The sequence below is a fragment of the Pelobates fuscus genome, chromosome 5 (assembly GCF_036172605.1).
Source record: "Pelobates fuscus isolate aPelFus1 chromosome 5, aPelFus1.pri, whole genome shotgun sequence".
Classification (NCBI taxonomy): domain Eukaryota; kingdom Metazoa; phylum Chordata; class Amphibia; order Anura; family Pelobatidae; genus Pelobates; species Pelobates fuscus.
The window spans coordinates 13,475,240-13,496,681 of record NC_086321.1 but is presented as its reverse complement, the minus strand read 5'-3'; the positions used below and the strand labels follow the sequence as shown (position 1 = coordinate 13,496,681).

The following is a 21,442-nucleotide window of genomic DNA, read 5'->3' as shown; positions in this document are numbered from 1 at the left end:
GTAATTATCTGGCAAAGCATAGAAACGTAGAAAAATAGAATGTGACGGCAGATAAGAACCATTCGGCCCATCTAGTCTGCCCAATTTTCTAAATACTTTCATTAGTCCCTGGCCTTATCTTATAGTTAGGATAGCCTTATGCCTATCTCACGCATGCTTAAACTCCTTTACTGTGTTAACCTCTACCACTTCAGCCGGAAGGCTATTCCATGCATCCACTACCCTCTCAGTAAAGTAATACTTCCTGATATTATTTTTAAACCTTTGTCCCTCTAATTTAAAACTATGTCCTCTTGTTGTGGTAGTTTTTCTTCTTTTATATATAGTCTCCTCCTTTACTGTGTTGATTCCCTTTATGTATTTAAATGTTTCTATCATATCCCCCCTGTCTCGTCTTTCCTCCAGGCTATACATGTTAAGATCCTTTAACCTTTCCTGGTAAGTTTTATCCTGCAATCCATGAACCAGTTTAGTAGCCCTTCTTTGAACTCTCTCTAAGGTATCAATATCCTTCTGAAGATATGGTCTCCAGTACTGCGTACAATACTCCAAGTGAGGTCTCACCAGTGTTCTGTACAATGGCATGAGCACTTCCCTCTTTCTACTGCCAATACCTCTCCCTATACAACCAAGCATTCTGCTAGCATTTCCTGCTGCTCTATTACATTGTCTGCCTACCTTCAAGTCATGAGAAATAATCACCCCTAAATCCCTTTCCTCAGATGTTGAGGTTAGGACTCTATCAAATATTCTGTACTCTGCCCTTGGGTTTTTACGTCCAAGATGCATTCTCTTGCACTTATCCACATTAAATGTCAGTTGCCACAACTCTGACCATTTTTCTAGTTTACCTAAATCATTTGCCATTTGGCTTATCCCTCCTGGAACATCAACCCTGTTACATATCTTAGTATCATCCGCAAAAAGACACACCTTACCATCAAAACCTTCTGTAATATCACTAATAAAAATATTAAAGAGAATGAATCCAAGTACAGATCCCTGAGGTACCCCACTGGTGACAAGCCCAAGCTTTGAATATACTCCATTATACTTTGACTTATTTGTCTTTACGTTTGACAGTTGAAATAGAACCTCTTCCTCTGTAAACTCACGTGTAATAAATGACTAATTTATCCTTTTTCTTAACTGAGGTCCCTTTCCTTCATTTTCATCTGTAAATACCGAACAAAAATATTCATTGAGGCAGTCAGCTAGACCTTTATCCTCATCTACATACCTTCCTTTTGTTTTTAATCCAACTAATCCTTGTTTTACTTTTCTTTTCTCATTTATGTATCTAAAAAAAGTTTTGTCCCCCTTTTTTTTTTACTAACTTTGCTATTTTCTCTTCTGTGTGAGATTTGGAAGCTCTTATAACTTGCTTAGCCTCTTTCTGCCTAATCTTATAGGCCATTCTGTCTTCCTCACTCTGTTTTTTTTTTTTTATAATTACTAAATGCTAACTTTTTGTTTTTTACTATTTTGGCCACATCTGCGGAGTACCACAGTGGTTTCTTGAATTTTTTGCTTTTACTGACAAGCCTAATGCAATTTTCTGTTGCCTTCAGTAGTGCAGCTTTTAAATAATCCCATTTCTTTTGGACTCCATTTAAGTTGCTCCAATCTGTTTGGGGTTGGTAAAGGAAAGGGCTTCCTCAATATTTACCAGGAATTCAAAACAATGTTTCCCAGACCCACAAACTCGTGGTAAACACACTTTGGAGTGTTTGCAGGAGTTGGACTGAATCCCTGCTTGGAATGTGTTTTTACAGTGCAGTTGCCATGCTCCAGATTTTGAATTTTATATCTGCACGTTGCAAGCATTGAGTGTTTGCAGGGGGAGAATATAATTTATCAGGAGAAAAACAAAGGGACCTCTCCCTGAAAATGACATGGCGTACCACAATATTGAGGACTATGTCCCACAGTAAAGGGCACTCCCCATCAAGGCATAATTGAATCTGTCTATATGCACACACTGACTTTCACACCCCTCTGGCTGGTATTTTTTTTTATTTTTATATTTTTGTGTGCCTATTTCTCATTCTCTGTCTCTCTGTCGATTTTTCTTCATTCGGGGCTTGAAATTTTAGGTGCAATGTTAATTTGCCACTGACTTGCTACTCTCTGGTAGCTATGTGTTTTATATGCTAGTTGCATCTGTGTCACTGAACTAATACAGCTAAAATGCCTACTCAAACAATTAATGCTCCAAAAATGGGGTGGGGAAAAAAATATATATATACATATTTATATTTTCTCCTTCTTTGGTTTCACTTGATGTGCCTAGATTTGTATTTTTCCATTTTTGTTATTATTAAAAGCACATTAAAAAGTTTGAAAGGGCATTTGTATAATACAGGGATAGGCAACTTCTGGCATTTAGAGTTTTTATTTTTATTTTTTAAACTCATTCCACTTGATATAAAAGCTGTGATGGACGGTTCAGTCCGAGTTTTTCCAGATTGCACCTTAGTTGGACTTTTTCCTCCAAAATCTGACTTACAAAATAAGCATTTGGCGACCATCTAATTGTCATTATGATGTCATTGAGGAAGGCATCCCAGCATGGTAGGGCTCCAATTACAGTATGTGCTCCGAGAGGACACATGGCATTCTTTTCAAAATCCTCTATTCTCCAAAGCAAGGAGGTTTATTTAGTGAAACACATTGTTCCATTTCTAACGACCTTCCTCTATAATTAACCATGTGTCCTATCTAAACCCCTGAAGCTGAATTGTCCGGCAGGACGTGCTATTTGTGACTGCTGCAGTCGCTAGTCTTCATTGTCTGCTTAGGTGAACCTGATATAACTGATTCACCTTAACAGGTAACCGCTCCTACAGGTTCTAAAGCAATGAATATATAAAAATACTTTTTATTCAGTTTCTGGGCACCACTTGAGCTTAAGAATTAAATTTAGTATGGGAACTGCCCTGGACAAAGGCCTATCTTTCAGCCTCCAGGAATATTTGTTTAAGCCTTTGATCAGATTGTCAACAAATTGGTACCCAGGATAGCAAGCTGCAGGTAGCTGTGTGAGAGATGAGACCCATGATGTTGTTCAGCAGTATAGGAGGAATGCCAGAATGTACGTGTGTGCAACTTTAAGAAACAAGGTATCCACACTTGTATTTGGCACGTCTTAGGAAGGTAGAAGTGCCAGCATCCCCTGTAATTGGTGGAAGTAAATGTGTGTTTTTTTTTTTTATTTTTTAAAGGGAAATTGAACCACATCTGCCTCTGACCGCTACACTCCCAAAACCAATGTATCAGCTGAGGCAGCAGTTCCACTCCTCTTATCTGAATCAGTCCTATTAACTGTTGCTGAGCCATGTTTAAATCCATGCTGGGATATGTTCAGCTCACATTGAACCTAATAATTGGAGCATTCTGATAGGCTGAGAACTGCTGTTCTCAGAGCTCATGGCAGAAGCTGCAAATCTTGGGGATTTTCTGCAAGTTACTAAATCATGGTTTAGTATTATTATTTATATAGCACCAACATATTCCACAGCGCTTCACAATTCTAAAATGGGGATGCTTGACAAGTAATTTCCATATGGAATATAACAGACTAGGTGAAAAAGGCCTTGCTCAAATGAGCTGACAATCTGTGAGCTACCCCTCCCCCCCCAATGAATAAATGCTTGCATTCACTGGGGGTCTACCTTAAAATAGCATTTGCAAGCCCTTTTTCACCCGAGGAGTCTTTCAGTCTCTTCACAGGAAAATAACCAATCAGAGGGTTCTCACTGAGTGCGTGCGAGTTGCGTGCGTCTGGTTTGAGAAGACACCGAAGGTCAGAGGGCTGGGGGGATGAAGGTAGAGCCTGCCTGCCACTTCAGTTAAACCAGGGGAGCGAATGGAAGAGGATGCAAACCTCCCTCCTTGACAGCCGTACTTTAATTATAAAATTGACGATTTCTCATAGACTTTTAGAAACTGTGATTACAATTGGCTACTTAGCTGGGTGTGGAGTGGTTTTACATTGCAGGGTTAAAAATAAAGGAGGACTGCATCTGTTATTGAGATGGTCCTTTAATGACCTTCAGCCAAAGTGAATTGATGGTATCCCTTGACTCTGGGGTGAAGGGATACATTGTCCACATAGGCCCATACTTCTCTTCTAAGTTGCTGGCAGATTCTAACCAGGGTTTTTATACTGTATTTTGGTAAAGTAACCCATGCCCTGCTGGATGTGTCGGTTCCCCCCCCCCCTTAGCAAAGTTATTCCTCTGTTGACGTCACTCTCCCTTGCCTGGGGAAAGGAGAACTGACCAGGGGAAGGTATGGGGTGGCATGGCAGTGGGCCCTGCTGCCATTGGCTGCCAAGTGCCGGCATGCTGTGTGTTAGTGGCAGTTGCCAATTTTGCAGAGAACTAACATTGGTCACCTGGAACTCTTGTTCAGGACTAGCTAATGCTGCTGCTGGAGTTACACATCTGGCAGGAGACAGGTTAATCTCGGTCTGCACATTCAGAATTCAGGCACCATGACCACTTCAAATCAATGAATCCCTTTTAGCTCTGATGTCTGACCATGTCACTGTATTTGTGAATTCATTCCCTCTAATAGTCAGCAAAAAGTATCCTTGAACTTTGTATCCTAACACAGCTGGAGTGTTTACCTATATCAGTGGTAATTAGATTATTGCTGGCTAATCACATGCCCTTTTATTTCCTTGTTGCCAAATATTTGAGTTTACGTTTACACAACTAGCAGGTACAGCAAACAAAACCGGATGACTTGTTTATCTGTCCCAGATTAGTGTTTTGCTGGCATCTGTTGAAGATACTTCATGTCAGGGAAAAAAAAATCTATTTTGAAATTGTATGTTCTGCGCCTGTCAATCAACTGAGGAATGTGCATTGTGAAATATACAAGACAAGCCTATTCTAGAGTAAGACATGATCTGCAGGTAAAACTCCAAAACCCAAAATGCTGCTGTCTAACAAAAGACAGGTGCAGGAATGTGTCCGGCTGTCTGCCACACTGTTTGAATACACAAGCAGTGTATGAATTGCTGCTATTGTTTGACGTAGCCATATGTTTCCTCAATCATTGTTACCTGCTCAAGGCTGTAATTGTACATGCTGAGGAGTCTGTAATATGTGAGTCTGCAGCCATTGCAGCTGCTGGCTTGCAGCAACACACCGTCTCTCAGAGCTGATCTTATATTCAGTGTTTGTATTGTAGCCCTCTAGAGAGAGCCGCAAACTGGTACTCATTCTAGGAGGACTGGGAATCCGGGCCTGTTTCTCAATCCAGGCCTGCTTTAGTGTCTGCGTGGGAAAATACAAGCCACAGGATTTCGTAGACTTTGAATTGCAGTGAATTGAAATCAGAATGGCAAAAATAACTGATCTAGAAAAATTCTCCCAACTCCCCCATAGTCACAGCTTGCTATTCAGAATTTGCTGGAGTTAAGTGGATTAGCAGTTTACGTTAAGGGGTTTATTTGTCACTTTTATCTTCAGTGGAGATTTTATGTCTCTGTCATTGTCTCTCTTTTACCAAGAGTTATTAAAGTGGGAATTGCCAGAAAAAGTAAATTGGAAACCTTTTTAGTTTAGTAAATCTGGCATAGAATTTCAAATTCACACTTTCTCTGTCTAACTTCATTTTAATTTCTGCTGAGGTAACCAGTTAATAAAATGTTAATGTGTTGCTGTATTGCTCAATGTACTGTACATTGTCATTATTGGTTAGCATTTGAGATCCGTCAGGTTCACAACCCATCGTCTAACAACTTTGTTTGTGCTCTGGGACATTTCCTGTAAATTGGCCCATAGTAGGGATTCATTCGAGATCTACTCTAAACCTGTAAATTTCAATTTAGGCATTCTCCCCATGACGCAGATTATTGAAATGTTATCAAAATGTTCTAGAAAGTTTTTTTTTTTAATATTTTAATATTTTTTTAATATTTGTTCTCCAACCCATTCATGTATTAGATTGTTCTAAAAAGTGGCTTTAGTTCGCCTAATTGCACCATTTTAACAGAAATACCTATTGTAGAAAAGAACACCAAAGTTAGTGGCAGAAAAGGTGACTGATCGGTCCCTTGTGTTGCCAATAAAATTGTATATATTTCAACTGATTTAGGGTTAGGGTATAAAAGATGCAACAGATGGGGAAAGCCTGACAGAATGAATAAATGTTTAAAAAAAAATAAAGGTGCCGAACGGTCCGCTACACTTTGATAGACCTCCCTCCTAGTCTGCGGCATTTTCTAAACTAGAAGAAAATGGCAAACTGTAGACCGAATTGGTGATTTATTGTACTTCTTCCCTCTGCTTTGCTATTGAGGCCGTTTTTTCTGTTGGTTTCTGGTTTTGGAAATAAACCATGCGTGATAAACATTTTTATATACCGGTAGTCATAATTTTTGTGTTATGCCTGAAATTTCCCATCCTTTTTCTCCCTTTCATGTAGCTTCTGGAAAAGCACAAAACCAGTGAGAACGTGGTGGAGCTCCTGGAGCTGTACGAGATGGAGGATGAAGCTTACAGCAATGTGGTGGAAGCCACCACCGAACTCTACCAATACCTGCTTCAACCTTTCAGAGATATGCGAGAGCTAGCAATGCTCAGGAGGCAGCAGATTAAGGTATACTTTGTATCCATCAATGTAACAAATTATAGATATACAGGCATGGGAAAAGAAAGTACGCCTTGAATTCAATGGTTTGCATCATATCAGGAACTAATAACAATCATCTGTTCCTTATCAGATCTTAGTATTGTGTAAATACAGCAACACATGACATATTACACAGAGTCATGATTTATTTAAGAAAAATAAAGCAAAAATGGAGAAGCCATGTGTGAAAAACGAAGTATACCCTCACGGCATCCTTGGGAATTAAGAGGCTAAGTAGCAGACACGAGCTGCTAATCAAACCCTTGATTAATTGATCATCAGCAAGTGTAACCGTCTCTGTAGAAGGTGAAGTTTTAAAGAGGAAAGACATCAGCAATAATCTTAGAGAAGCAATTGCTGCTGCCAATCCAAGAAATGTAAAGTCCATGATTTTACAGTGAGAAAGAGATGATTGAAAAGTGGAAAACATTCAGTACTGTTGCCAATCTTCCCAGGAGTTGACGTCCCAGCAAATACATCCCAAGGGCAGACCATGCAATGCTCAGAGAAATTTGCAAAAAAATAATTGTTGCATCTCAGACTTTACAGGCTTCAGTTAGCATGTTAAAGTTTGTGACAGTGCAATTAGAAAAAGTCTGAACAAGTATGGTTTGTCTGGAAGGGTTGCCAGGAGAACGCCTCTTCTCTCTAAAAAGAACATGGCAGCACGGCTTAGGATTTCAAAGTTACATCTGAAACAAACCACAAGACTTCTGGAACTATGTCTTTTGGACAGACAAGACCAAAGTAGAGATGTTTGGCCTTAATCCACAGCGCCACGTTTGGCAAAAAACAGACCTCACATATCGGCACAAACGCCTCATATTAACTGTCAAGCACAGTGGCGTACACACGATCCATGGGGCCCCGGCGCTTACTCTGCACGGGCCGGGGCCGCAACACATGGCGGCGGGCACCTTGTCGCAGGGCTGCGACCCCTGCGACCGCGGTATGTGCGCCACTGCTTGCAGATGCATACACTTAAAGGACCACTCTAGGCCCTCAGATCACTTCAACTCAATGAAGTAGTCTGGGTGCCAGGTCCCTCTAGTCCCTCAAGATTTCAATAAAAAGTGGCACTTTTATAAATTAACCTAGTTATACTCTCTGGCTATCAGACAGCCAGTCCTGTTGTGTCCTGGTTTGGTAAGTAAATTGAAGCTAAACTCAAGAGGGAGCAATTGCCCAGAGCAGAGGCGGCTCTAGACTTTATGAGGTGTTAGACGAAACTCAAACATGAGGCCCCACTAACAACAAAGTGAAAAAAATAGCGTTGCAATACATGCACACTACCACATATACACATTGATGCACAGTTTACCTGTGTATGTGCCTGAGAGTGTGTCTGACAGAGAGTATCCTTGTGTATGTGAATGTATGTCTCTGTAAGCATGTTAGCGTTTTTGTCTGGGACTGTATGTGTAAGGGGAAGCTGCTTGAAGTGTGTTGTGTGTATGGGGGTCTGCCTGTGGCCTTTGTGCATTGTGCTTATGGCAAAGCTATGTTTCCTGACTGTGTGTGTGTGTATGATGAATGTCTTCCGCTGGTGACTGTGACAAGGTGAGTAAAGGGGTACCAGTGGCAGAGAGAGCGTGACAGGGCGAAGGGGGGTAAATGGACAGGGGGGTTTGTGAGAGAGAATGAGGGAGAGGGAGTATGACCTGGTTTGATGAGGGAGTATGACCTGGTTTGATGAGGGAGTATGACCTGGTTTGATGAGGGAGTATGACCTGGTTTGATGAGGGAGTATGACAGGGTAAGTGGAGGTAAGTGTGTCAGGGCAATTGTGGCATGGTAGTCCTAAACCGCCCAATTAGAGAGCCACCCTTGGCCCAGAGCACCTGCCTTGCAAAGACTTCTCATTGAGCTGCATTGGGAAGCCTGTGATTGGACAGACACAAAGTCTGGGTAGGATTAGAAGGGGGGGGGCTTGTAAAAATCTGCAGCTTCTGCAAATTGTTTGTTATACCCACAATGAAAACTATTTATCATTAAATGCATACATGTTTTCACTGGGCATATACTTGCTAAATAGTTTTATTAAAAAATATAATTTGTGTTTTGTTTCTTTAAGTAATTTACAAGCATATACTAGTTTAAAGGAACACTATAGTCACCTAAATTACTTTAGCTAAATAAAGCGGTTTTAGTGTATAGATCATTCCCCTGCAATTTCACTGCTCAATTCACTGTCATTTAGGAGTTAAATCACTTTGTTTCTGTTTACGCAGCCCTAGCCACACCTCCCCTGGCTATGATTGACCGAGCCTGCATGAAAAAAAATTGAACTTTAATCACATACAGGAGGCTCTTGCAGGGTCTAGCAAGCTATTAACATAGCCAGGGATAAGAAAATCTTAATTAAACAGAACTTGCAATAAAGAAAGCCTAAATAGGGCTCTCTTTACAGGAAGTGTTTATGGAAGGCTGTGCAAGTCAGATGCAGGGAGGTGTGACTAGGGTTCATAAACAAAGGGATTTAACTCCTAAATGGCAGAGGATTGAGCAGTGAGGCTGCAGGGGCATGTTCTATACACCAAAACTACTTCATTAAGCTAAAGTTGTTCAGGTGACTATAGTGTCCCTTTAACCCTGCAGCTAAAAACATAGCGGTTTCAGAGAAACTGTTTCGCTGAGGGTTAATCCAGCCTCTAGTTGCTGTCTCACTGACAGCAGCTAGAGGCGCTTCCGCATTTCTCACAGTGAGAAGACGCTGGACGTCCATAGGAAAGCATTGAGTAATGCTTTCCTATGGGCGGTTTGAAGGCTCTTGCCATGCATGCGCATTTGGAGCTGAGAGGCGTATCGGGGCGGAGAGATCCCCGGCGCTGGAGAAAGGTAAGTTCTGAAAGGTTCTCTCATTCTCACTCTCACTCTCACTCTCACTCTCACTCTCACTCTCACACTCACACTCACACTCACTCTCTCTCTCTCTCTCACACTCTCACTCTCACTCTCACTCTCACACTCACTCTCTCTCTCTCACTCACTCTCTCACTCTCTCTCTCTCTCACTCTCTCTCTCTCTCACTCTCTCTCTCTCTCACTCTCTCTCTCACTCTCTCTCTCACTCTCTCTCTCTCTCTCTCTCTCTCTCTCTCTCTCTCTCTCTCTCTCTCTCACACCCCCCCCCCCCTTTGGGAGTGCTGAGGGGATTTCCTGGGGTCCAGTGGTGCGGCTGGTCCTGCGGGGGCGCGAGGAAGCATTCTCCCCTTAGCGCTCTCTGCCCAGCTCCCTTGCGTGCCCCTTACTGATACAGGAACGGAGTCATATTCCGGCTCTGGCATCAGTGCGGTTCGCACGAGGGAGCTAAGCAGAGCGTGCTCGGGGGCGAATGCTCCCTCGCACGCTCACAGCACTGCCAGCCTCGGGGGGCCCTGAGGTGGCCAACTCCTGGGCCCCCCAGGAGAAGAGACTGGCAAACTGGCATACATACCCGGTCGCAGCTGCGACCCCCTGCGACCGCAGTATATAAACCAGCAGTCAAGCATTTTGGTGGGGTAATTTTTTTTTTATTTTTTTTTTATTTTTTTTTTTTTTATGCGGCCACAGGACCTGGGAACTTTGCAGTCATTGAGTCGACCATGAACTCTGTATACTAACGTATTCTAGAGTCAAATGTAAGGCCATCTGTCCGACAGGTAAAAAACTTGGTTGAAATTGGGTCATGCAACAGGACAATAATCCCAAGCACGTCAGCAAATCTACAACAGAACTGGTGAAAAAGAAAAGAATCAAGGCCTTACAATGGCCCAGGCAAAGTCCAGACCTCAACCCGATTGATCTGCTGTGACGGGACCTTGAGAGAGCTGAGCACAAACAAATACCAGCAAACCTCAATGAACTCAAGCAACGTTCTAAAGAAGACTGGTCCAAAATACTTCCACAATGATATGAGAGACTGATAAATTCATACAGAAAATTATTACTGCACGTTATTGCTGCTAAAGGTGGTTCTACAAGCTATTGAACGATAGGTGTAATTGGTTTTTCACACATGGCATCTCCATTTTGGCTTTATTTTTGTTAAATCACGATATGGTGTAATATGTCATGTGGTGTTTATTTGAGGTTGTATTTACCTATTCTTAAGACCTGATAAGAAACCGATGCTTGTTGTTATGTCCTGATATGCAAAACCACAGAATTCAAAGAGGGTGTACCTTTTTTATTTATTTTCCCCATGACTGGAATTTACACTATTGAAATCACCTGTAACGTATGTGAGCCTTTTTTATGTTTTCTCTATTCAATGCTCTGATTTTCTTTTAAAATTTATATTCAAGATTTAGTAAATGACCTAATAATCCAGTTCAGGCAAGGTCAAGGCAAACATTGCAATTTGAAGGAGAAATAGAAACATTGTTAATTTTTTGAATGCTGACTGCAAGTGCGAAGGACACAGCTTCTAATAACAATAAAAAGATGGAGGCGCTAACTCAGGAAATCGGTGTGTGGTTTAAAGGGACACTCCAGGCACTCCTAGGCCCAGACTCCTGCCTATTGGAGGGATCTGGCTGCCAACTTCCACTACCCTTGACAATGCACGTGTAATTATTGCAATATTTACTTTGCAGGGTTAAGGCTTCCTCTAGTGGCCGTTTATCAGACCGCCACTAGAGGGACTTCCATGTTCTTAGAACACGAAAAAGTGTGTTATATGACGCTGGACGTCCTCACACTATGCTTTCCTATGGGGGGAGTCTAATGCGCGTGCGCGGCCATTGCTGCGCATGAGCATTAGGTCTCCCCCGCTGGCTGACGTTGGCGGGGGAGAAGAGTAGGCGGAGCCTGACCAGCGCCAAGGGACATCCCCCTTCAGCAACTTTGGGTGGGGGGTTGGAGGGAGAGGGACACTGCAGTGCCAGGAAAACAGATATGTTTTCCTGGCACTGGAGAATCCCTTTAAGTAAATTTGGGAAGTGACCTTTAGAGTCCGTGCACATTTAGATAAAAGCCAAAAAGCCTAATCTGTTTCACACCCCAGAGGCTGCTTGCTCAGTTTGTAAAAATGGTGTACTACCATTTCTTTTTGATAAGCAGAGCCATCTTTAACGCGGGGCAACTGCCCCGGGCCCTTTCGTCCTAGGGGGGCCCAAATCAGCTGCCCCTTCAGCCCGCCAGCCGCCGTAGTGCATGCGGCCCGTGTGGAACTACCACTGCGGGGCCCATCGGGTGGCCTATGATCTAAGGGCCACCCGCTGGCAATGTATTTAGGGGGCCCGGTCAGCCCTGCGGCGCACGAAGAGTGCGACCGGGCCCCCCGTGATGTCACAATGCTGGGAGGAGGTCATTGCCTCCCACCATTCACTGAGCGCCGCATGTGAGTAGAAGTAGAGAAGTGAGTCAGAGCTCACTCATCATCCTGAGGCAGCCACTGGACCCCAGTGGAGTCACCCTCCTGCACCTAAAAGGTTGGACACAGGAGGGTGACTAAAAAAGTACAGTTTGTATATGTGTCTGTATCTGTGTCTATTTGTGTGTCTGTATGCCTATCTGTATCTGTTTGTACGTGTGTTTGTGTATCTAAATGTGTATCTGCATGTGGGTCCATGTTTGTCAGTGTATTTGTCTGTTTATCTGTACGTGTGCTAGTGTCTGTTTATCTGCATGTTTGTCAGTGAGTGAAATGTGTGTCTGTACCTGTGTATGTGTATCTCTATGTATGTCAGTGTCTGCATCTGTGTGTGTATTTTGTCTCAGTAAAAATTAGTGCGGCTAAGTGTGTGTGTGTGTGTATGTGTTTGTGGGTGGAGTGTGTGACTGCATGCTTGGCCCAGGGATCCAATAAGTATTAAAGACTGCCCTGTTGATAATCAGATTAAGATGTTACTCGTAAATATTTCACGTTTTTAATTTCTTGTAAAGTAACCTTTTTTTCTTCTTGAGTGGAAACCAACATAATCCTTAATAATCAAAACAGGCTGGGGTTTTTAAGGTACACAGTTCCTCAGGTTAGAGAGGTTGGTGTGAGCGTTACTCTGTATGCCCCAAAAGGCTAGCTACGTGACCACGCAAGGTTTCTAATCAACTGGCTGTTGGATTTTGTATTGCTTGAAACTGTGTACTTCAATCTTTTCTAATTGTATAGAAGTTGTGTGAACTATGCAATAAAAAAAAACAAAGCTCAAATAAGCTTGTTGATAGGAGAACCTTTAAGACACGTAATGCTTTCAGATGATTTATGTATAGCTCCAGGTATCAAATAACTGAAATATCCAGTAACAAGAGATTTAAGTTACAGATGATTGTTTTCAGAATTAATAGGTAGTCAGAGGAAATTGGCAAAGGCATTCCGTAAGCCAGCCATCTTCTTAAACAAGAAAACATTTCCAAGGTGCGTAACGGAGTCAATGAGCCGTAGTTTATCTGAGCATCTCGTGGAGGTGTGATCTCTCCATGTACTAGGAGATAATCTGCAGATAAGGAGTTGTGTGTTGGCTACATAGCTCTGCAGCTAGCTGCTTAACTGTATCCGTGAAATGAGAACAACCAGCGGAAACCTAGATAAACACATCCACACAAGCCAACGTTGTAGGTCTAAAGAATCTCATTAGACACGGCACAACAAGACAAATACAGCCTGACTCAGCGCAGCTAAATAATATCATAAATAATCAAATTCTGCAATGCTTTACAATCGTAGAATGGGGATAATTGCTAAGTAGATGAGTTGCAAACTATTTACAGAGACCAGAAGGTGAAGAAGGACCTGCTCCAAAGAGCCTACTGTCTATTACTTGCTGTTTTCTTACAATTACTTTAGAAAAATACACACTTTCCACTAATTTTATTGTCCAACTTATACAATATACCTAACCTTACTACACCCCCTCCCAGTTATTCCCTATGGATGCCATTAGTGCACTCCAGATATTTGGATACTACATCTCCCAAATCACTTTGTTTATGTAGCCCTAGCTGCACCTCCCTGCATGTGACACACCACTTTCCTTAAAGGGACACTCCAGGCACCCAGACCACTTCTGCTCATTGGAGTGGTCTAGGTGCCAACTCCCACTACTCCTAACCCTGCAAGTGTAATTATTGCAGTTTTTTTATCAACTGCAATAATTACCTTGCAGGGTTAACTCCACCTCTAGTGGCTGTCTATTAGACCGCCACTAGAGGGAACTTCCTGCTCTATAGCACAGGTTTTGTGAGGACCTCCAGCGTCGCTCAAATCCCCATAGGAAAGCATTGAAATTCGTTTTCAATGCTTTCCTATGGGGAGACGTAATGCGCATGCGCGGCATTGCCGCGCATGCGCATTAGGTCTCCTCGGCCGGTGGGCGGGATCAGTCTCGCCCACCGGCCGACGGAAGAACAGGGAGGAGCGTCGCGGAGGAGTCGTCAGCGGCGAGGGACATCGCCGCTGCCTCAGGTAAGTGACTGAAGGGGTTTTCACCCCTTCAGTAACCGGGGATTGGTGGGTGGGAGGGAGAGAGAGGAACCCTCCAGTGCCAGGAAAACAGTTTTCCTGGCACTGGAGTTTCCCTTTAACACTTCCTGTAAAGTGAGATCTAATGTTTATGCTTGCTTTATTGCACAATCTGTTTCATCTAGAATTTCTCTTGTCCTGCTCTGTGTGTGATTAAAGTTCAATTTACAGAGCAGGATATAAAAACTTCTAAAGCAATTTCACATGTGAAAATGAAATTTTTGTGGCTTTTAAAAGCATCTGTCGCCTTCTGGGATAATTTGCAACACCCTCCATGGTGATTGCTCCACTAGCAGTGAACCTGTCCCTGGTGACCATCACCATTTTGTTCTTGCCAGTTCTCTTCAGCTCCTGGTATTCCAGCTGCCCAGAGCCCTTTGTTGGCGTTGTACTCTCATGCATATGCGAGAGTGCTATACTGAGGCCTATAAAAGATCCTGTGAGACAGAAGGATCCTCCATAGTTACTGCTGTGGGTTTGACCTATTCCTTCCTATACACCAAGAAGAACCTCGTATCCCATAAACCACTGCCCAGCAAGTATTTATGGCATATGTAGTTTATCACTTGAATGGAACTGCTCTCTAAATCACATAACCTGACACACTATTGTTCACGCTATGGTTCACATGTGTACCATTTGTGGCTTTACTCTCTGTTTGGAAGGAAAAATCAGAGACCAGCTTTCGTGCATGGCACCTTGTATGCACAACTCGGACAGAATTGATATAAGAAAATGTTAATTCCGGACTAACTGACTGGAGGTGGAGTTACACTCTGAATGCATGTCAAGATTAAACGTTGCATAGACAGTCCTTTGGCAGACGGAAGTTATCGTTCATAGCGTATCCATTCAATATATAATCAGTTTTAGTTTTACCTCTAATATTTGCATGTTTTTGGTTTACAATGCTTTGGTTTACAACGCTCACTGTTTCCACATTCTACTCTTGCTAGGCAAAACCGTTTTATCTTGAAAGAAAATATTTCCACCCTACTTCAATTAAAACCTTGTATTTGGTTTCATGCCTTCTGGGTATTGCCTATAATTATGTAGATATTTGGTCATCTCCTACTAGTAGCTTTACTCTGCATACGCTCACTGCTTGGGATTGATCAAAGGATATATACATGGCAATTACTTAACTTGTATATAGCCACTCCTCCACCCCCCATTTCCTTGAAATAACTGTAACTTTACTCCATAGGCCCTATCCCCCAACATGCCCGCAGCAAGCCTCTTCCAGTTCGCCGCAGCTGGTCCCACCTCCATGGCTGAGATTATCAATCTTTATGATCTCAGCTAAGCCAATGCATGCACAGCACATGTGCCATCTCCTCATAGAGTTGCATTAAATTAATGAATCTCTAGGAGGAACATTCAGCGCTTCCAAATTCTGTTACTAACTTACTGAAAAGCCTGCAGGGACAGGCTATAGACACCAGAACATCTACATCAAGCTGACAATAGTGTCCTTTTAAGAATTGCATTTTTGTCGTTGAAAATGACTGTCTCCTAACTTTTTTAGCTGGCTCCTAGGTTCCAATGAAATTTGGCAAGCCCTGTTATACTGTAATGTTTTTTCCCCAATTGTACAGCGCTGTGGAATATGTTGGCGCTCTATCAATTCCAATAATAATAATCCACCTCCTGACCCCTTCCTTTTTTAATGCCTTATTTAAAATTATTTTATTGCTTTTTTGTCTTGTTTTTTTTTTTTTTTTTAATTCTTTATTTTATTGTGCAAGGATTAACATACATGCATGCAGTGCCACGACAGCATTAGCAAGCGTAATAGAACAGTGTTATACATGTGTGACATTTGAGATCACTGCACATTTTATAAATTTTATGGGTCAAGAGTAATACAGATATATTCAATGGTAGCTACCTAAACAGGCTAGTACTAATCCGCATATATGATTATTACAGTATGGGTTTAACCCCTTAAGGACCAAGCTTCTGGAATAAAAGGGAATCATGACATGTCATACATGTCATGTGTCCTTAAGGGGTTAAGCAGCTGGAAATAGTAGGTATTCATCTCAAGCTAGGTATATGTTGCATAAGCTTAATCCAAACCACCAATTCTGCTATGCTAACCACATTTTACAAGGGTTAAATAGGCATATATAGTGCTGTGCATGAAATCAAAACATAAAAATGATTATTGCAAGTTTGGCTAGGATAGTCACTGGGTCAGTCCTGTGGATGAGATCAGATAAAGTCCCGAGTGGAACATATTCGAGTTGGGCTGTGCAGTAGGGGACCAGTGTGGATTTGTGTGGTCCATACCCTGTGCTGGCAGGTTGTTTGCGCCTCAGAAGGGGATCCGGGATGGAGGTGCAGCCATTGCAGTCGTTTCCAGGGCATTTAAGGTGGGCCCAGTGGAATGCTGATGCCCTCCTCAAGTATAAGGGTTTTCTTTTTCGGCCCAATATCTGTGCTGTAGGCATCCCTTTGGTCTGCTCAATGTGGTCAGCCTGCACTTCTCTGGGGCAGGTGTCTGTAGAAGTCGGATGGCGTTGGATGGCTGCCTCTGCAGCAGGCTCCATTTTACTGGCAGGTCGCACATGTGGCAGGCGTGCGGCAGCCATCTTGAGGGATGCCGCCGGAGAGTGTGCTGTTGCAGAATGCTAGCTTGCGGCCCTGCTTGGAGTGATGGTAGTTGCTTGGGCAGACCGGGATAACCCCCCCGGTCCAGAGGGGGGGGACGCCAGACACCGGCAGGAGACCCGGGAGAGCGTCCGTCTCGTCCCGGCTCAAGCTTCCACGCGCCTTTGGCCTTCGTCGGGCCACTGTAGGTGCCGGGCTGACTCCTAAAAGGTATCCCCTCGTAGCTCTCGATCAGGGGATCATTGTGATCTGCTTAGCGGGTGGGTGGGGGGTGTGAGCCCCCAGTTAGCCACGATTTTCCGGCCACAAAGCGGGAGCTCAGACGGAACATGTCTGATCCCGTCGGCGGTCCGGCCCCGCCCCGCCCCGCCCCCCCGTCTTGTTTTTTTTTTTTTTAATCAAGAATTTCCCCTGTTTCATTTGCAAGAACCCATAATTTGAATACATCTACCATTGTGTGTGAGCACTGTGGTTAAAGGATCACTATAGGATCAGAAACACAACCATGTATTCCTGACCCTATAGTGCAAAACCCACCATTTAGGTGGCTTGCCACCCACTTAGTCCCCTTTTAAAAGTTAATAAAACTCTCCCTATTGTCAGCGTCATGCTGGCCCTGCCCCTGCCCCCTTGGCTACCTGGCTCAGTGCTGCACAGTAGGCAGCAGTGCTGTTCAGCAGCATGGGGACGCTGAATTTTCCTTATAGAGATGAATTGATTCAATGCATCCCTATGAGGAGGAGGGGCTGATTGGGCAAAAAAAACTGTTGAAAAAACCTTATTAAAGATCTATAACTGTGAGCAGTATGCTTTAAAGGCAGTCCATGACGAAACATTCTCCTGTCCTTTTATTTCTTTTGTAATTGGCTACCATTTAAAGGCTGTTAATTGATGTCTGGCATAAGCCTCCCTCGCTGTCCGATGGTAAATGATGATGTGCCACCTTGTTCTCTCCATATGAGGCAGGACATGACCATAAAATGTTTTTAAAGTTAGGGTTTCTTTAACTGCCTATTTTCAATGCAGTTCATCATACATTGAACAACAATGTTAAGTAGCTTGAACGTCCACCTGTTTAGGAATTTTTTTTTGTTTTTTACAGCGCTATTTTATTTCTGTAAAAGTCTTAATTCCTTAAAGAAACAATTATAGTGCTAGGAAAACACTCATTTACTGATAGTATTGGTTCCCCCTCTGTCAAGATCTCCCCCCCCCCCCCCCCCACCGCCCTCCCTCCTCACGGTGCAGAAGGGGTTAAAATAAAGCTTCTGTCACTTACTTGGATCCAGAGCTGATGCCCCTCTGCGCTCGCTCAGGTCTGTCTTCTCTCCTCCCATAATGGCGTCAGCCAGTGAGGGAGACCTAATGTGCATGCGCTGTAGTGGCCGTGCTCACATTAGGATATCCCCATAGGAAATCATTAATACTTTCCTATTGGGTTTTGGGTGATGCTGGAAGTCCCAATGCACAGCATGAGGACTTCCAGCATCCGTTACGTGACCAAAAGTTGCCTAACAGCCCTGATGTCCCTGTAGTCCCTGTAGTGGCTGTCTGGTAGACAGCCACTAGAGGTGGAGTTAACCCTCAAAGGTAATTATTGACATTTCTTAAACTGCAATAATTGCTTGCTCTGAGATAAGGGACCTGGGACAGTGCACCCAGACCACTTGAACTGAAGTAGTCTGGGTGCCACTAGTGTCCCTTTAACAACGTTCACCAGACCACTTCAGCTCAAAGAAATGGTCTGGGTGCCAGGTCCCCCTAGTTTTAAACCTGCAGCTGAAAACATAGCAGTTTCAGAGAAACTGCTATGTTTACACTGCAGGGTTAAAGGAGCACTATAGGGTTAGGAACACAAACATGTATTCCTGACCCTATAGGGTTAAAACCACCATCTAGTCACCCTGGTCCCCTCATGCCTCTCTAAATATAGAAAAATCTTACATGTATTCAAGTCTGAAGCTGCTTATTTTGTCCCTGTTTCCTTTAGACCTGCCTGCTGACATCATCAGAAGTGGTAGCCTGATCCAGTCACAATGCTTCCCCATAGGATTGTCTGAGACTGACACAGAGGCAGATCAGGGGCAGAGCCAGCATGATTCAAACACAGCCCTGGCCAATCAGCATCTCCTCATAGAGATGAATTGAATCAATGAATCTCTATGAGGAAAGTTCAGTGTCTGCATGCAGAGGGAGGAGACACTGAATGTTTGGATGCATTTTAGGCAGCCATGACCCAGGAAGGATCTCTAACAGCCATCTGAGGAGTGGCCAGTGAAGGTATCACTAGGCTGTAATGTAAACACTGCATTTTCTCTGAAAAGACAGTGTTTACAGCAAAAAGCCTGAAGGTAATGATTCTACTCACCAGAACAAATTCAATAAGCTGCAGTTGTTCTGGTGACTTTAGTGTCCCTTTAATCCAGCCTCTAGTGGCTGTCTCCCTTACAGCCACTAGAGGCGCTTCCGCGATTTACACCTAGTAAATGGCACTTATTTGAAGCTGGACGTTCTCACAGAGTCCAGTGTCAAAAAAATCCCCATAGGAAAGCATTGAGTAATGCTTTATGAGCGAGTTTGTATGCGGACGTGCCTCTGGCTGCGCATTTGCATTCAGATCTACGCGGAAGCGGACGACGATGGGGAAGGAGAGGTCACTAGCGCCGAGGGAGCCCGGCGGTGGATTAAGGTAAGCAAATAAATGGTTAATTAGCCATTTATTTGCTACGGAAGGGTAGTGATGCGCCGAAAATGGGTCAAATTTGCCGAAATAAATTTTATTTTTGTAGGGCATAGTTTAACAGACATGCTTGCATTAACAATTCAGATGATTATATATCACAATGAAAGATCGGAATAATAACATGAAAAGTCAAGAATACTCCACTTGGGACAGGGGATGGGTGGAAAGAAAACTGGGAAAGGGGAGGGGGGTGGAAAGAACACTGGGAAATGGGAGGGGGGGGGGGGGGGAAAGAACACTATGGGATGAGGGGGGGGGGAAAGAACACTATGGGATGAGGGGGGGGGGGGGAAAGAACACTATGGGATGAGGGGGGGGGGAAAGAACACTATGGGATGAGGGGGGGGGAAAGAACACTATGGGATGAGGGGGGGGGAAAGAACACTATGGGATGGAGGGGGAAAGAACACTATGGGATGGAGGGGGAAAGAACACTATGGGATGAGGGAGGGGGAAAGAACACTATGGGATGAGGGAGGGGGAAAGAACACTATGGGATGAGGGGGGGGGAAGGAAGAGCACTATGGGATGAGGGGGGGGAAGGAAGAACACTATGGGACGAGGGGGGGAGGAAGAACACTATGGGACGAGGGGGGGAGGAAGAACACTATGGGACGAGGGGGGGAGGAAGAACACTATGGGACGAGGGGGGGAGGAAGAACACTATGGGACGAGGGGGGGGGAGGAAGAACACTATGGGACGAGGGGGGGGAGGAAGAACACTATGGGACGAGGGGGGGGAGGAAGAACACTATGGGACGGATGGGGGGAGGAAGAACACTATGGGACGGATGGGGGGAGGAAGAACACTATGGGACGGGAGGGGGGGAGGAAGAACACTATGGGACGGGAGGGGGGGAGGAAGAACACTATGGGACGGGAGGGGGGGAGGAAGAACACTATGGGACGGGAGGGGGGGAGGAAGAACACTATGGGACGGGAGGGGGGGAGGAAGAACACTATGGGACGGGAGGGGGGGAGGAAGAACACTATGGGACGGGAGGGGGGGAGGAAGAACACTATGGGACGGGAGGGGGGGAGGAAGAACACTATGGGACGGGAGGGGGGGAGGAAGAACACTATGGGACGGGAGGGGGGGAGGAAGAACACTATGGGACGGGAGGGGGGGAGGAAGAACACTATGGGACGGGAGGGGGGGAGGAAGAACACTATGGGACGGGAGGGGGGGAGGAAGAACACTATGGGACGGGAGGGGGGGAGGAAGAACACTATGGGACGGGAGGGGGGGAGGAAGAACACTATGGGACGGGAGGGGGGGAGGAAGAACACTATGGGACGGGAGGGGGGGAGGAAGAACACTATGGGACGGGAGGGGGGGAGGAAGAACACTATGGGACGGGAGGGGGGGAGGAAGAACACTATGGGACGGGAGGGGGGGAGGAAGAACACTATGGGACGGGAGGGGGGGGAGGAAGAACACTATGGGACGGGAGGGGGGGGAGGAAGAACACTATGGGACGGGAGGGGGGGGAGGAAGAACACTATGGGACGGGAGGGGGGGGAGGAAGAACACTATGGGACGGGAGGGGGGGAGGAAGAACACTATGGGACGGGAGGGGGGGAGGAAGAACACTATGGGACGGGAGGGGGGGAGGAAGAACACTATGGGACGGGAGGGGGGGAGGAAGAACACTATGGGACGGGAGGGGGGGAGGAAGAACACTATGGGACGGGAGGGGGGGAGGAAGAACACTATGGGACGGGAGGGGGGGAGGAAGAACACTATGGGACAGGGGGGGATAGAGGAACATTAAGCGGGGGGACCACTAAAAGAGAAGGGAATTTTTTTTTATATTAGATTCATTAAATTCATTAAAAAGTTAATTTTAAAATTATAGGCAAAAAAAACTTTTTTTAAATCATGTGGGGGGGGGGGGAAGTCATTTTCGGTTTCAGTCCAGAATTTTCATTTCGATGCATCCCTAGACTAGGGCTCTATAGCGTTAAGGATACATATGTCTTCCTAAGACTATA

At 44.5% G+C, this 21,442-nt stretch overlaps 1 protein-coding gene across 1 annotated transcript in view; it reads left to right on the top strand.

The window, feature by feature from the left end:
* Nucleotides 1-21,442, top strand: part of JMY (junction mediating and regulatory protein, p53 cofactor) — a 49,595-nt gene that overhangs the window by 4,581 nt on the left and 23,572 nt on the right. Inside the window, exon 2 of the mRNA XM_063453584.1 lies at nucleotides 6,442-6,615. Coding sequence (XP_063309654.1) covers nucleotides 6,442-6,615 — 174 coding nt within the window. The remainder of the gene's footprint in view (nucleotides 1-6,441; nucleotides 6,616-21,442) is intronic.